Consider the following 18,423-nt stretch of genomic DNA (forward strand, 5'->3'; position numbering starts at 1 on the left):
CTATATTTGTTATTATATTTCTGAAAATCCTCATTGTATTATAAATGAGAATAATTTACTGTAATGTGATCCTGTGTGTTAGTCAGTTAAAGAAATACGTAGTTGTTCATAATCACATAGACATCGTATGATAATCGGTTATCGCTAGTATTAGTTGTAATATTGACAAATCCCAATTTCCTGGTAAACCAAATCCTTAAATTCTATTCAAGATCTGCGAAATATGTTATCCAAATTGATGTTGTAAAAATAGTTGTTGTCTTACCACAAAATAAAAGACACTATAGGCATGATTAATGTATTGAATCTATTATATAATAGATTTTTACTTGTACCCTTGTAAGTGAGCGGCAAAAGAATACATTTTAACCGAGTTGTGCGTTCTTTTGCAGCTCGCTTACATATATTAGTCCGATGTTGTTGCATTTGCCCGTAATTTTCTATTGAGTTTGTAGAATAGCTATTGCATGTTTTAATTTTTATACTCTTGCAACATGTTGCTACAGAGTTTTTTTTTGTTTTTTATTTCCATATATCGTGAATAAACTTTTTTTGTCATGACGCTTATCTTATTTGTAGATCTTAAAATAATTATTATTGATTTTATTCATTACTGCGAACAGTTTATGATTACTGTATATCATATTCCATAGAGTTTTTACTGTTAGAAAAAAATTTATTTCCTGATCAAATATGTGTTACTCAACTTATGGGGTTATCGCGACTTGCAATTAAGAAAACCGCGTTATTTCATGAAATTCTTTGATGAGGCGTTTTGTTTGATAATTAAACAAAAATAAAGTGAATTAAAAAAAATTAATGTACTAAAGAAACGGTGATCAATTTTTAAAATTTTGGAATCCCTTGATACCGTATTCGATCTCCAGGAAGACCTCCGAAAGAGCTGTCTGGCGGTGAGGAAGATTTTCCTGCTTCAAATTATCTCAAATCCAAATAGAAAAAAAAAATGTATTATTTTTATATATGGATACAGGTAATAATCGAAAGACTAGTCATTTATATGATTTTTGACAAAATGGTGGCTTCCCAAATAAAGTAGTTTTTGTGAAAAAATTTACACTTTAGAGTGAATTAAAAAACCGGAAATATAATCAAAAATCTTATTACTTTTATTATTATCTGACCTATATAATATATAAGAATATCGTGTGAAAATTTCAAGTCAGCCGTTTTGTAACAATTTTCCTTATTGACTATGAGAGCAGCGTTTCGATAAAAACGTATTTAAGGTTTTCGGAGCCAAGTTAGAAAAGTCTTATTAATATTCTTATATCTCCGATAGTATTTTCAGTATCCACTTCAGATGCAATTTTCTCCCAGTCTTAGATTTTCTTTTCGTTGAAGGTGAGCCTTTAACTTTAACACATTCATGTACATTATTTTAGCAAATGTAAACAAGGTTTTTCGTTTGAATTCGAGACAGCGTTTCAAAAAAAATTGAAGCATAAAAATAAGAGTTCTCGAAGATAAGTTCTTTAAAATTCGTTGCTTTGGGGTGATATCTAGAAATTATATAACTCCTATATATTAAGATGGGTAAAAAAACAAAAATGTTCACTTGGTTTTCTAGCTGAGTAGCGAAGGACCTTCCTATATTCTAAGAGCTCATACTGGGAAATACATTTTTTGAGGTATAATATATACATATATGGTATAATTCCAATAAAATGTTTAATGTATAAAGTAAAAAAAAATATATATATGTCATTCCATCTAAAATTTACATATAAAAAAATGTTCGTGCAAAAAAATTGGTTTTGTGTTCTTTAAGGCAAAATATTGGAAACTTATTTTTTTATTTCGATTTGAAAAATTTTGGAGTTATGAATTTTCAATTTGAAAAATGTACAAAAAATTTATCATTATTATAAAAAACATTATTATTAGAAAAATATTTTTTCTGTACGAAAAATTTAAGTTTTGCCATTAAAACTCATTTAAGTAAAATGCCAAAAAACGATACAAGTAAATCAGCTTTATTAACATATTTGAATGATAAAAAACGCATTATTTATGCAAGTAAAAGATGTTAAGCTAAAATTAAAGGTTTTGCTGAACTGCAGTATTGATTATGTAAAAAATAGTGTCAAAATTGATTAGCGTCATATTATTAATTAGTACCGACAAATATTAGCAAACGAACTTGCAGTTCACGAAAAACTAATGCATAATTTCTATATAATACCTTGCACCAATGAAGTTTTGTTGTATATACCGAAACGCGGTACAATAACGTACCGTAACACGGTACAGTTGTACCTATTTATTGCTAAATGCGCTCGCTTAAAATTTTATGCAATATAACATATTATTTTTAATATTAAGATTTTTATTTCAATTTTTGCCACGCGTAAGCCAAACTGTTACTTTACGCTTCTCCGCCTGCATGCAGCTTGCGTTAAGCTTGTATTTTGTACCGTTTATTTTGCATAAATACAAAAACCAAAAATATTTGTTTATGCTCGTGCTTGCTAATCTGTGTTACAATAAGTGAATGCTACTTATAAAAAAATCTACTAAAGTTCATGTCGTAAGAGTCAAACTAATAACTTGCATTGAAAAAAAGACCAAACAAACAAAAAAAAAACAATATAAATTTTAAACAAATATCTCAAACAACTCACAGCAATAGAACTGCCATCGGATGTACCCGTTAACGCACACCTCAATCGCGATGATTACCCGAAGCGCGCGCCACAATTCATAACGGTAAGTATAGCCACAGCGAACTAATGTCATATAAATTTTATAGCAAGAGAAAAAATAAATAAATTCGCCGCTTTTTAACTTGCGCTCAGCCACTGAAAGAATATGCCGTTATGTTGGGTCAAATCGCACGCTTCGAGTGCATCGTGCAATCGCATCCACCAGCGAATGTGACATGGAGTCGTAACGGCGTCGCCTTACAGAACAACGCCAAGTATGCTATTGAGTACCGTAACGGTGTCTGTCGTTTGACCATACCACAGGCATATCCAGGTAAATATATATACATACACACTCTTATGATTAAGATACAAAATTTTCATCACATTCATCCCCTCTACAGATGATGCCGGTGTCTACGCCTGCACCGCCACGAATCCTTTGGGCACAGCCACCACTTCCGGACAGCTACTCGTGCAAGCCAAGCGTTTATGAATTGATTACAAGGCGGTAAATTGAGAAAAAAATTCGACCAAGAGCACAGCGGAAAATGTGTGGGAGTTATCTTTAAATATAATTAATACGGAATATACTAAAGTTTTGCGGACTTTTCGTTATACTTTAAGCAGTTAGTGAAAAAAATGTGTTAATGTATTAATTGTGCCTCAAATTCATGCTCAACGCAGGCGCATGCGCACCGACACAGCCATAAAAGTTGGTGAACATGTATATGTGTATGTTTAATTTCTCTTCCTTGCACATGGAAAATTTCGAATTTATTTGCAGTGAAAAAATACTCAATCTATATACTTATACAAACATATACGAGCAGAGAAGCTATTGTATTACGCAGCTATTAAGCCGATTTGAAATTGATATAAATTTATATTTATGTGCCGAATTTGTCATTATTTATGCTTATATAACAATAGTATTACATGTGTTTTTATGATTATTATTACTATTATTTGAATAAATTATTCGTGGAACTTTGTTTTGAGAAAAAAATATTTTATATGACTTTATTATAATTTGGAGGTTAGTAGCAGGAAAAAGACGTATATTTTTAAGGCTCTATATAATACCGCCCATCAGTTTAAACAGAGAAAAATATATTATATATTTGCAATTTATTCGAGATAAGAGAATATTTTTTAAGACTATAGCACTTGGTTCGCATACCATATACATAGTTTCTTAATCAGTGTTTCCCAACCAGGTTCTCAAAAAAATCCATTACTCAAATAAGAATAAATTGTTTGAGTTAAAACAAGAAAACCCGTTAATTTCGGCTGCAGCGAAGCTGTAGAACCCTTTAAGGAAGCATTGCTTTTAGCATAAAAGGGTATACAAAGATCTTTCCTTGATTTTGGTCAGTTTATATGACAGCTATATAGTATAGTGATACGATCTGAACAATATATTCGGATATTATAGATTTGTCGTGGATAATTTATGTCGAATGTCATTAAGATATATTGTCAAATAAAAAAGTTGCCCATACAAGGATTTGGTTTGAATAATAAAAAATTACAAAAAACGGCAGCATTTGCTAAGAGAAATAAGTGAGGAATATCCTAGAATATATTTCTCGCTCTAGCCGCTTTGCATTATTTGTTATTGCCAATAAAACAGAAAATAGAAATCCAACGAGTGTAGTCAAGGTTAAGTCCAAATTATGATTTACAAGAGTAAAAGTTAATTCGTAACTACTCGAGAATAGCAGATTAACATACAGAAGAAGCTGAGCTAACACCGAACTTTTTGAGAAATTTTAATAAACACAACGAATTTTTTCCCATGATGACAATACAAAAATATATCCTTTGTTTCGAAAACTATTTTAGAATAGAATATTATTCCAAATTTTCATAGGCATATATATTTAAAATTTCAGTCTCTGACGAAAAGCGCTAGAAACAATCTTAAAAAAGCTTTTAAGCTTCAGAAAATCTTTTTGAAATTTTTAACGCCAACGTTTTTTTAAGGTAGCCTACACCCTCAACGCCATCTGTCTTTAAATTTTAATTATGATATTTTTGGAAGAGCTTTTATTTCGTAAGCTCTGATAGATGCCGCCACAGTTCATAAAATGAGAATTTTCTAATAAGCAAAACAACAACAATGACACATTAGCAAGTAGTTTTGTTGTGGTTTAAAAATATTGTACCTCTCGCAGGTGTTTATTCGGATCCATTAATTTTCGAAAGCTTTCACACACAGGGGAAATTCATAAACAGCTAATTTGCATACATAGAGCACCGTCGTTCGAAAAACATTTAGACGCCCACGAAATGTATATTTGTATTCTCTTTGTTTGCCGCTGGCACTTTGCCATAGAATAATTGGCAAAATCTTGTGAAACTATTATTTTATTGTTTTGACAAGTTGAACTCTCGCTTTACCACATACTTGCAGGGCAGGCGAGCAACCCGCGCCGGAAACGTTTTCATATGCGTTTTTCAGTTGGCACAAAAAATAGATACTTAGGTCCACTGCATGACACGTGCCGTGAAAAATCAATTGTCAGCGGGTATTTAGTGGCAACCCATTTATCATTACGAAACTACGAAAACAAATTCCACAGAAATTTTAGATCTTAACGCTGCTTACTGAATATGCTGTATGTATGTATGATAATATAGGATTATATGCTTTCAAACCACTTCAAAGATATTGTTTGCGGGGTTTTAGGCGCTTTGACGTCGGTTTTTTTAAGGTAAGGTAGACTTATTGTGAACAAAAATACTTATAAAATAATTATAATGAAACAGCTCATTATAGTGGTATCATTAAAAGCTTAGGCCGTCTAAAATTATGCTAAAATCGGCAGGTGTCGCACTAAATTAGTTATTTCTTCTGAGTGTATTTTGTTCATGAAAAGGATATAGTGAGTTTAATTGGATTCATTGAAAGCTCCAAATTTGTCTTCTCTTACGAAGTTTATTTACCTTTGCTTTAAAGCAGATATCCTGTTTGTTTCCTGAACATCGGAACTAATGTTTTATTTATTATCCCAATTGCTACTGAACTTTTCTAAGGTATTCTTTATTTTGGTAATGTAGTCTTATTATTCGAAAACTACAATATTGTTTCAAAAATTTACTCACTCATTATCAGTGAAACCCTATTCATGGTGGTCATTATACTCTGAACAGAGTACATATATTAAATTTACCACAAAGCTTGTACAACACAGAAAAAAACTTCGGGGATCCTATAAAGTATATACATATATATATATGTATATAAATGATAAGCGTGAAGAGCTCCGTCGATTTAGTTATGCCCGTCTGATCGTCTGTTCGTTCTTCTTTCTATATATACGCGAACTAGTCCCTAGGTTTTTAAAATACTCATCGATCTGAAATTCTGCATACTTCCTTTTCTCTCCAAGCCGATATCGCGCCACCTTAGGATGTAGCTGTCATACAAACTCAAAGACCAAAATCAAGGCCTTTATTATTTAACGAGATATCTTCACAAAATTTTACATGGAGTATTGTCTAGGCCAACGGTACAATCTTCGAAAAAAATTTATGTATTCTGGTAAGGAAACATTTTAATTTGTGAAGCTAGTTTCGGCAACCGAAGTTAACATTTTTTCTTATTATTATTATTTTTTTTTTGTTTTGTAATCGGACCAGTTTTCTAAGGATCAATTTATATATATTAAAGCCTGAGTAACTTGGAAAATAGTGATTTCTACCTGTCCCTCTCTTTGGCGAATGATTTTGCTGGTGAAAGGTCGGCCTGTCCTAAAAGTCAACTGTCCTAGTCTTTTGCCAATAGGCCGTGAGATTAGCTACAACATGACAACAAGTCAGCGAACAAAATGGTGCATATTTGTCCTAATTCTAATCATTTTAACTATGATTAATAAAACATTCAATTTAATGCAAAAATAATAGATTTCTATTTACTAGATCTATATTTGGCCCCACTCGAACTTAGCCTTTCCTTAAATGCTCGATACTTATTTCCACCACGCTTTTAAAATGCAATAAAAAATATGTCATTCAAATCAATTATTTTCGTTAATTTTTAATCAACCTTGACTTGTTATACTCTAACGCCAAAATCTATCGCAATCAGCTTGCAATAACTGACAATTTGCACTGACACCCAAAATATTTAATTTTACAAATCGAGAATAATTATCGTTAGCGAATAATTTGACATGATTAACGCCCTTGAAGTTAGACAAAATCTTCAATGCACTTGCCTACACTAATACTTATTATAGGTCTAACTGAATATTAATATAAACATATAATATGTATATAAATTAATCTAGTAGTCACTACAACAATGAGCAATCAGCCAGAACGCCAACATTCGCATTCGCTCATCATCACGTACGCTTAGTTGAAATCCTTGACATTGCTGACCATCGACGGATGTCATTCCACTTTGCGGTTTATTTTGATATTTTCCTTTTTGGCGGAGGTTGCTTAGATATTTTGTGTTGCACTGCAGACGGCATGCAAAAAACAAACACACACACACACACTCACACAAAGCTGCGAATGCAGTTGTTTATTTGCGCGCAGTGTAATTTTAGACATTTTAGCTACAACGAAATTTCACAGCGTCTCAGTCGTGGCAAAAGATATAAAATAGAATTGTTTATCTGAATTTTATCTGCAGGAAATTTTCGTTTTTTTCGTTTTGCCGTATTTCGTGTGAGTGCTGGCATTGGCTGATATACTGTTGGTGCCTGCGTGAGACACTGTTCTTCATCGCTGACACACTTATATGTATTTAAATTTAGCAGCGCCGAGTTGAACGTATACCATCGGATAGTAAACAAGACAATTCACATTGCATTACATTAAAAACAGAAATGAGCAGCCTAAATTAATTTTATTTAATTTTTCTTTTTTTTCTTATGTTTTAATGTAATGTGCCAAGTGCTTCGTGCGATAATTTATGCCAGCAACGTGTGTACAAAATGCGTTCCAAGTTAGTAGGGTTAATTTCGAAACTATACTTGCTGTGTTCGATTCGCCAATTCTCTGTAATCAATACTGGCTAACTTTGGGTGCTGCTCGCTTGTCAAAAAGTTTGCATGTGGAAGCAACAAAAAAGTTAGCGAGTTGCAAAAGAGGATAACTCATCAAGGGATTAAATGCACTTGCTAGTCAGAAAAAGTTTTGTGATTTTTTTGAAGAAACTCTTTATTTAATCAATAAATAAAAAACTGCATTTATAGAATTTAATATACTTTAATAATCGGGGTCTCACTTTGATAAATTTTTACGGTTCCCTGTAATTCATCTTCAGTAGAACTTCCAAAAAAAGGTGTCTGAAGGTGAGGAAGATTTTTCTGCTTAAGATTATTTCAAATCTCAAAGTCGAAAAATTTATTATTACTATATATGAATATACGAAAAGTTCATGCGACTAGTCAATGTTTATATTTTTGACAAAATGGCGGATGCCCAAAAAAGTTGTTTTTGTGAAAAAATTTACACTTCAGAGAGACCAAAATTATTAAAAAAGTCGTATGAAAACTTCAAGCTAAAAATAGCTTTTCAAGAAAATTACATTTACAGTTTACGGCGCCATAAGTTAAAAAAAATCTTACAAATCATCAACTTCAAATTTTCTGAACATATTTTTAAATATATGCATCGACTGTGCAAATAAAAAAAACCATTTTTTGGAAATTCCAAAGTAGATATAAAAGCGATATAGACGCCGCTACTTTGTCAATATTCATTTATATCAGTTGGTTGTTCGATTCACCAAAACGTTGTTAAAGTAACTTAAAAAAACTGAGGTAAAATTCGAACTATCTTGAAAAAAACTTATTCGAAACTCAAAAATATGCTTCAAGCATTTACCAAAATCGAAGGCAGCCTAACCTTCAGAGTGGACGCTGAAAGCTGAACCGAGCGTAAAGCTGATTTCGATCAGCGCTGATCGATTTTGGCTATCGCAGAGTTCATACGAGATTTAGCGCTGAATTCCGCGCTTACTTTGCTATCATACTTTTTTTTAATTTTATTTTTCGTATAATAATACGTAGATAAAAATAAAATTAAGTGGGTGGGGATTAGAGAAGATATATTTTGGAAATCGTTTCATTATGCCTTAAATATAAATTTTTTATTTCCTCAATGCTATTATTTAATCCTCAAACAAAAATCCATAATAAAGTATTTAATTTCGACCTTTTCTTTTTTTACGGTTCATTCAATCTCAGATAAATATGGAATAATGTAAAACACATGAAAAATTCAAAATTTCTTTGCAAGCAAGAAAAATGTCGGCACACCTGCGAACTTTCAAAATGAAAGGAAATTCATACACACACAACTACAAGTCGCGTCACAGATCATTTCAGAAAAAAATTAATATATGTATGTACATACAAACATATATAAATAATATATGTTCATAATGTTGGAACATTTTGTGTGCCTTTTAATTAAATTTTTTATTCGCAACATTTATTTTAATATACCCGTTATTCACAAAAAAAAAATAAATTGTATTAAGCGCTCACTCGATCACGGCACTGACATATGGAACTGTTTACTTTCATATTTTATTTATTTGCTTAATAATTATTTGAAGAATTAAAAATTGCACTTTAACAAAAGCCATATGTTTACATAGAAAATAAGTGGCCTTGTAGAAAATAGAAAAAAGTGAACTAATTTTAACTATATCTTAAGATCACCTTACATAATTGTATATGGGTGTGTCACTAAACTTATACCTATGTGCAGTGTTGCCAGAAGTGAAGATTTATCTTCAAAATTTATGAAAAATATCATCAGAATCTTAAAGTGAAGATATTAAAATTAAATCAAAATGTCGTACAAAAAAATCTTCTCTATTAAGACTCACTGGCAATACTTGAATATTTTCTGTGTAGTTGTTACACAATGTCACCACTTTATCAGCTATTTGATATTGCACATGGAAAAACAAGATAGCTGGATGTCGGTAAACCCTTGATTTCTTTAAACGCGAAACATACATATATTCAAGTGACAGGTTTAAATATTCAAGTGAAATATTCTAATTGAAGGAAATTACGTCAAATGAACTTTAAAAAATATGGCCTTTACTCACAAATGGATCTTGAGAAGTTTTGGCCAATTATTTTTAACTTTTAAAAAGTTTATGAAAATTTTTATTTTTCCCTCACTTAAAAAATTGTTTTTAACATACAATATATAAGTTGTCGGAATTTTCTCTAAAATTAATTTAAATCAAAGTAAAATTCGTAACAAGCTGGAAACCAAAACTTTAAACGGCATTCTTTACATGAAAGATTATAAAATAATCGAAATTGAATGTCATATTATTGACTTAAGTGAAAACAAAGATTTATTAAAACATTTGAAAACTAAAATATACAAAATTTAATTTATTCTAGCTTTTTGCTACCTTGTACCTATTTATGCTGAATTAAATTTGTTAATTTTTTGTTTGTTTATCTTACTTTAAGTTATGAAAGTTTTTACTTCATAAATACATCTTAAGATTTTTTCTTCATTAAAACTCCTAAAACATATAATTGTTTTGGAAAAAGATTTTTTTACTCAAATTTGTTCGATTTTTGAAGATTTAATCGTCACATGACAGATTTTTCATTAAATTTTCTGTCAACACTGCCTATTTGTATGTATTATTTGTCGGAATAAAATTATATTTATATATGAACATAAAGTGAACGCCATATTTTTATTTGCGAAAATTTACGAAGTTTTTGTCATCTGATCAAATTTGACCCGGACTGACAAAAACTACATTTTCACGTATTTTAATACACATCTTTACTGTCGCCTTCAAACAGGCCCCTGAGCCAATATTTGTTACAAACCTCTGCTGGGACGGTTTTCAGTGTGTAATTTTTGGAGCGCCATACACTAGATTGTTGACCGTTTCGACATAATATTCATAAAACCTCGTCTCGTCACCAAAAATGATGGGTTTGATGAATGTAGAGTCTCCAGCTACGTTGTCAAGCATCTCTTTTGAACACCTGCTCGACTCGTTTTTGCACGAGTCTAACATTGACACGCTTCATTCCAAAACATTAACCAAAATGTGTTGAGTCGGTCGATAATAGATGTTGAGATCTTATGCTATCCCTCTGATGCCAATACAACGATTTCCAAGCACTTTTTCTTAAACTTTTTCGATGATTATTTACCGAGGTAGACGGACGACTCTACGGGTCCGAGGGTTCGGATCAAATGTGATCATATCGTATATTTGATTCAGAAACTGGCTACCACACAAAAACCAATGTTATAAATGTGGATTAGAAAGGTATTGGCTAACAAAAGCTTTTCCTACAGACGAGATCAAGCATGACGACATTAAAAATAACGGTTAATCAGACACAACTTATAGGACCCTAGTATTACGTAATGCACAAAACTTCACCACCTGGTATCAGTAAAAAATCAACATATAGTTAATTTCATATAATGTTGGAAACAAAATAACCTTTATCTACAATGTTTGGTTTGCAATAAAAATGACCATTTCTTTGATCAGTGACTGCTATTTCGGACATAGTACTAACAGCAAATAAACTTCTCTCTCGATTAAAACGGAAATATAATAAGTCTCTCAACCTTCATAAATGTTGCTGAATATCGCTCGGGATCTTCGAAGTGATTTGGCTCAAATCCGCTTAGGCGGTAACAGAGGAATCAGAATTCATGTGGTGTTATTGCTTTTGTTCGAAATATAATTTTGAAAACAACAGATTCGTCATCAGTCACAACATGTGATTTATTCACCTGCTTACTGTACCGAATTCCCAAACATTTTAACAATATTTAGAAATGTCACCGTGCAAAGTAAGATTGTCAAAAAACATATATTGTGTTTATGTGTAAATACTAATACTGTTCACTAAATACTTTAGAAGAAATTGACTCACCTATGCGACGTGAGGTAAAAGTAAGGCAACAAATGCAACTTAAAATTTTCTTCTTACTATGTTGTTGTGATTTTATCTAAATTAATTAGCCAAATGCTAAAATTATCGAATGAACTCATTTGAGTGGCAGCCAATTGCTGCCCACTTCAGAGTCATCGAGTCACAATGCTAGAAACCATGAAATTTTTTTTTTCGATTTCACCACTAAAGTGAATATATATACATTTATATATTATGTACAAATTTATGTATGTATGCATTTGTAAATTTAAATAAAATATATATATGTTGTTATACTCAAAAGTATATATTTTTTAATGGACACAATAGAAAACACTTCAAGAAAATTAGAAACGAATAGATACACAATTGGTGGGTGTCAAATAGATGAGACACAGTTTGCAGCAGCCCGCTTCGTTGTCGAATGCTAATGTTTTGTTTTGCAAAGTAGAATAGCGATATACTTGTATGCTGTCCATCTTTATATATGAACATTGACATGTATTTTTATGGGTTTTCACCAACTATGATGGATAAAGACATAAACAGCATAGAATATCAGAAAATTTAAAGAAAGATTTCAAATATGTAGATCCTCCCCAAATGTAAGTGGCAATGAGTGTGAATAAAATTCCAAAAGTTAAAAAAAGTAACTATTTATGTAGACATACATAGCTATTATTACCATCACATACTGTATACAAATATATGTACGTCTCGCTTCACTGTCTACTTGAAGACCAAATGTGAAAACACCGATCTGCCCGGTGCCGAGAAAATTTCCAAATACATTGTTTTTGAAAAAAGAGCACTCTAAATGCACTTTCTCGAACCAAAAATTCAAAGAGGTGTTTTTTGAAAGAAAAATATTTGCATTTATGGCCAATTGGTATTTTGGTATCAGAACATCGATTTTGTGGTTTACTATAAAAGCGTCGACCGTTTGCCCAATTCTAACATTATTTAAAGTGGTCAGCTCTCAATTTGACAAACTTAGACAGCGGGTAACTCTATTTACTGCAATTTAATATTTCTAAAAATGTAGTAAATCTGTTAACATTTAATAGATAACTGTATTTTCTGGAATTTGATTTTAAAAAGCTATTTAAAAAAAAACTTTTAAGTGACCAGTGCAGTATATTTCAAGCAGAGGACTTTGTTATTGCGAAAGTTTCGGAGCTAGCCTCTAATGCACCACCAGGCATCTCCAGAGTACCCTACGTAGACAGCCAAGCAGCAATTAAGGCAGTAACCTCGTATCGCATATCGGTCAGAAGTAGCTTGGGAAGCAGGGCAGCAGTGGAAAATGTCGCCAGAATCAAGCGACTTAACTTCTACTGGGTGCCAGGTCACAAAGGCATCGAGCGCAATGAGATTGTGGACGAAATTGCCAAGAATGGTGTACGGCACTTTTCCCTCATTGGGAAGGCTACGCTTAAAGTATTTTGGGGCCACACGGTATGAGACACTGGAAGAGGTATGGATTGTGAGGCCACAGAGTCTATTGATATTCCCTCATTGACTTCGTAACTGAACTCCACCTGGTAGCGCAGGGAACCAAATTTAGTGTATGCTTGGCTCAATAGCCTATCAGACTAACCTAACCTAACCTATAAAAAAGTTTTAATTTTTCGTATAGGTGGCAATTAGGTTTTAAATATACGGAAAAAGTTTTGAGCCAAAATTTTCATAAATACCTTATTTGCTGCTTAATTTTAAAAGGTTACTTTGTAAACGAGTTTTAATTTTTTACAAAGGTGGCATCTCTGTTACATATATAGTAGAACCCGATTCACAATTTTCGCGGTCGAAAATTTTCATAAATAATAATTTTAAGTGGCATTTGATCTGAAGTTAATCATTTGTAGGTTAACGTTTTAGGAAGTGGGCAACTCTGTTGAAATACTTGTATTTTTGCAGCCTAAACTCTGATAATCACCTTCATATTGTTGTAATTGATATGAAACAGCTCTTGATAATTAAAAATTTCTTTGTTACAAATATTATATGGCAACTCTGTTTAGATATATATCACACATATCTCACATATATTCCTAAAATAGCCATTATTTATAATCTGCATTTTTAATAACAAATGAAAGATTTTTCATTTAGGTGGCAACACCAAAAAAACTAAACTTAATAGGAATGGTTTTTTACACGCATATATTTACTTATTTTTTAAATGTTTGGTAACACATATTATATTTTTCTATAAATTAAATTATAGAAACATAAGAGTATTCGTACGTACTATATACTACAATATTTATATTAAATAAAACAAAAATTATAAATATTAAATTTATCGCCAGGCAGACGTTGAATTTTTGCTCTCTTAAATAATACAAAACTTAAAATTCGGCATGTGTCGTTAATAATTTTAACTTACTTTTTTTATCCTTCGCTTTACACTTATTTAATGGCATATTAAATTAAAATTATGCCCAACAAATTTTAAATTTAAACCCACATATTTTTAAAAGGAAATGACGGTATTTAAGAGTATATCGGCGTTAAAAGTAGGCTGGCTGAAATTACGCCCCAGAATGTTGTGAAATCGAAATTGTTGAGTGAAAAAAGAAAATTGCTTGCAATACTTTTCAATTTTCTTTTATAATCACTTTTAAAAGTATGCAAAAACTACTTTGACATTCATAAATATTTATATATGCCACATTGTATGTCTCTGTATAATATATAAGACACGAATTGGTACGCCGCGGCGCGCCTTTGCGGGTGGTTGGCAGTCAAGACTATTTATCACAATAACAACCTTGCCACAAATAACATTAAAATTTCGATAAATATTTATACGTATGTATTTGTATATATTATATATACATATATATGTATTTAGTAGCTATGTATATATAATTAAATTTTTTGCGTGTAGATTTTCATCGCGAAAACGGTGTGATTTTCACAAATGACGCAAATTTTTCGATACCTTCACACGCTACTTGATTTAAGCAGTTTTAATTCAGTTTTTCCTTTTTCAAAGCTAGAATTTTTTGTTTGCTTATAAAGTAGTGTTAAATGAAATTACTACACTAAATTGTTGAATGGTTTATTTACTCAGAACACTCGTACTCTCTGACAGTGTTTCATTGGCCTGACGAGAGTCAAAGATGTTTTGAATGAATTCTTAAAATAATTTATTATTATTCTAACTTTAAATGTGCTATAGGCTGGAGACATTGACAGCGAAAGAGCCCATTTTTAATCTCGATGTTCTTACGCTTTTTTCTCTGCTAGTCCGCAAAACTTTTATTTCAAATCGATGAACTTTGCTAATTCACCAATTTACTTTTATATCAAATGGGCTTGATATATGCTGTACTCTTGTAACAGTGATTCTGAACAGAGGTCTACAGATATAAAAAACATCAAGAAGAAGAAAAATAATTTCAAACGAAATTGCTAATAATTAATAATAATCAAAATAGGCTCCTATTAAGCCAGTACAATCCTGCCAATGCTTACTTCAACTTTCCTTAACTTTCCTATAATATAAACTGAGATTACTTTCAGTGCCTTCCACGATTTTTATTGGTTTCAATTGGTTCATGGCGCATTATTTGAAACGGATTTTTCAGTTTTGAAAAAAAAAAAAATTTCAGAGAGCTAATACTGACGAATACGGTGGCTAAGCAATGACTCTCGTTTGGTGTTTGGCCAAAAAGTCACAGTCATGCTAAAATATGATAGCGCATTATCGTACTAACTAATACATAAAGAATCTGCGAACAAATCTGGTCGTTTTCGACGAATTGTTGTTTGATCCTGTTCAATGAATTAATGGTAAACCACATCACGGAAGTCGAAGAAACCGATGAGCAACTTAATTTTTGACCGACTTTGACGTATTTTATTTTCGGTTTCGCGAGTGGATCAGTCCGAGTTATAATTGATCAGATGGTATTGATGAAACTTGGCTACCCTAAGTACAGGGTTGCTTGGTTATATAATAGAGTTATTTCAAAAACTTTTTGATTTAAATTGCCGAATTTTACTACGGATCTATAGATTTATAATGTAAAACAAGTTTTTTATTGTAAGTTCGGATCAAGTTTGCTCAGATTTGACAAACTATCGAAATACCTCACACTCTTTATATTCTCTGAATTTTCGAGAGTGTCAAATGTCCACTTCCACTAAACTTAGCCTTCCCTCATCTATTTAATTAAACTGAGTTATCTAAATAATACCAAAATTGAAAATTATATATCTATACCCCCCAAACGTGATATATACCCTGGCATTATCACACTGAAATTCCGAAAACACGGTATTCACAATTCTAAACGGCACTGTGTACATTGGTGCGTACACAATTTACCCGCACAATAAAATATATTTGTTTAATGACAATTTTTGTGTTAGAACGCGCGATATGCCCGAACTGCAAGATCATGGTACGCAAAGAAAGCACTTAGCCACACATTTTTTAATTTTATTTTTATTTTTGATTAACAACATAATTGAGTTTAAAAAATATATTTTGGTCTTTATTTCGAAATTTCATTGTCAAAATGTCTGTTTTACACAATTTTTAACAAAGAATGCTTTTAATTACGCTGTTGTGCAATTGTATATGTAGATATACAGTTATGCTGGCGCTTTTAAAACAAAATAAACAGTTTTAAATATTGTATATTTCATTATTTAAAAAGTACCATTGTGCTTTCATGTTTTGCACAAACAGGCCATTTAATTTTTCACACTTTCAAGCAATTTGTTAAATATTTGCTTAATACACAGGGTTGATTGTGCCAGATAGTCAGGATACATTAAACATAAAATAAACAAGCCAATTAATTTTGGTCTTTGCCACTTTAATAAGATCCGCAGAGTAAAAGATTTTCGCAAATAATTATCGAGGGCTATACTACATATGTAGCTGTAAAAAAAAGCTAATACTCGCAGTTTTACTGTCACTTTTTGAAAAAAAATTTTGTTAAATGGTAACTAAGCAAAGTATTTCAAACAAGAAAATTCTTTTAATATTTCGAAATATTTTATAAATAGTTTACAAAGTTTTTATATGGGGTCAACTTCGAGAAAATGAGTTGTGCATTTCTCAACTATTAAAATATATAGCATTAACTCAACTTGTTTTGATTAAGCAAATTCAGGGTGTCTAAGCAATTTAGTTGGCCATTAATTAAATTTTAAGTGTCGATAAAGTGCCTTCACAACAATAGAAATCTGCTTAGGCGTTCCACTTCTATTCCCAGCAGCTCAGCGGGATGTTTGAAAGTGTGAGCTCCCACGTGGTGAAAGCGTGATTTCCCAAAGGCGGACGATATTTCTAACTTGTCTACTTCCTAACAGCTGCTAAAACTGGCATCCGCTAGAATTCCTTACCAACCACCTAGCTATAACTAGGGAAAAATTAGCACTACTATGTGGGCGCAGAGCTTAGCAGCTCGAGCCAAAGGATCTTGCGATAGCGGAGACAAAGCTTTCGCGAAGCCCTGCTTTCCAGTATTACCACTCCTATTCTACTTATTGCGGCGTTAGGGTGCTTTTTCATGTCAGCTCGTAAGCTTTGGAGTTACTTGCAATAACGCCGTGTGCTGCCGCCCATACTAGTAATTTCACAAAGTGACTCAATGCCATTGATAGCCAGGTTAAGCATTCCTTAACTAGTCTTGAATGCACGATAAGTGAGCTCAAGGCTAGTATCGTCGTCTTGCTATCTGCGTGAATAATCATTTCGTTGTAGGAGACTGCACTCCGGAGCAGTACATCTCTCGGTTAATAACGAAAATAGTTGTTAAAAGCACATTTTGTTAAGCAAAAGATTTAGTGATATATTTGTCAAAATGATGTGACATTGATCGCCAGATTTCACTCCCCCGACTTCTTTGTGGGGGGTTTTTTGACAATCAAAGATTACGAAATCCGCGACTTTTGATTATCACAAGCAGTCATTTATGTCGAAATCTTCGCTTTACCGCGAAAAATTTAATAAAACTTAACAAAACAAACACATTTGGAAAATTTGGAAATGCTTTTGAAAAATATACACATAATATCTTACATTGTGTATACACTGTATGTCTAAACACTTGAAATTATGTTTTTGAGATTTTTCCGATCAAAACTAATGTGTTTTTTTTTTTTTTGTTGGCACATTTTACTTTTTTCCCAATAAAATTGCTCCGTGCAAAATCGAAAATATTCACGATATTTTGGCATAAACAATTTATAAATAGTGGAATTTGTTTTATTTTTTATTTTGGACTGTCGATTGTATACATAATTAAAAGTGAAAGAATTTCAAGAGAATTTATTGCGAAAAAGTGTTCAATGAAATATATATGGCATACAATATATACAAAAATATACAGTATATAAAAAAAAAGCAAGGTATTTTAATTAATGAAAGCGGATTTCTGTAAGGTAATCTAAAATGGTTATTGGCAGCTAAACTGACTTTTTTAAGGGATAGAAAATAATATTTAAAATTTTGAAAATAATTAATGAATGAAAATTACAAACTATAAATAAAAAGATTTCTACAAATAATTATAAACAAGAGAAACAAGATGTACTTTTCATACCCTACATTTTGATTTAAGATTGGATATTGAATGATAGCCTGAAGCTGTACTGATTTCCAATTGTACGAAGCACGTTCTTCCACAAAGTAATTTCAAAAGATGAATATATCTTTAGATTTAAATCAAAAGAGGATTATACTTTTAAATAGGGTTACCTTCATCTTCCCCCTGATATACGCGCAGCTCACCTTTAGAACCAGCAAAGTTCTGCGAAGATCGAAGAATGAAACTCAAAAAGTAGCGGCGTAGACTGGAAACATGCTATCA

At 31.7% G+C, this 18,423-nt stretch overlaps 1 protein-coding gene and 1 long non-coding RNA gene across 17 annotated transcripts in view; one reads left to right on the forward strand and one right to left on the reverse strand.

Annotated features, from left to right (window-relative positions):
• Positions 1-18,423, reverse strand: part of LOC118680386 (uncharacterized) — a 290,728-nt gene that overhangs the window by 189,375 nt on the left and 82,930 nt on the right. The window lies entirely within an intron of this gene.
• Positions 1-18,423, forward strand: part of zormin — a 187,531-nt gene that overhangs the window by 161,657 nt on the left and 7,451 nt on the right. For 9 of the 15 annotated variants that reach the window (XM_070111807.1, XM_070111804.1, XM_070111805.1 and 6 more), the window contains 3 exons: positions 2,648-2,730; positions 2,820-3,000; positions 3,071-3,800. The exons of 4 other annotated variants lie outside the window; for them this stretch is intronic. In XM_070111807.1, the coding sequence (XP_069967908.1) occupies positions 2,648-2,730; positions 2,820-3,000; positions 3,071-3,162 (356 nt within the window). In that variant the 3' untranslated portion in view covers positions 3,163-3,800. Of the gene's footprint in view, positions 1-2,647; positions 2,731-2,819; positions 3,001-3,070; positions 3,801-18,423 lie in introns of those variants that run through there. 2 more of the 15 variants (XM_036359710.2, XM_036359699.2) reach the window with 1 other exon arrangement.

This window comes from Bactrocera oleae, chromosome 6 (genome assembly GCF_042242935.1).
Source record: "Bactrocera oleae isolate idBacOlea1 chromosome 6, idBacOlea1, whole genome shotgun sequence".
Lineage (NCBI taxonomy): Eukaryota > Metazoa > Arthropoda > Insecta > Diptera > Tephritidae > Bactrocera > Bactrocera oleae.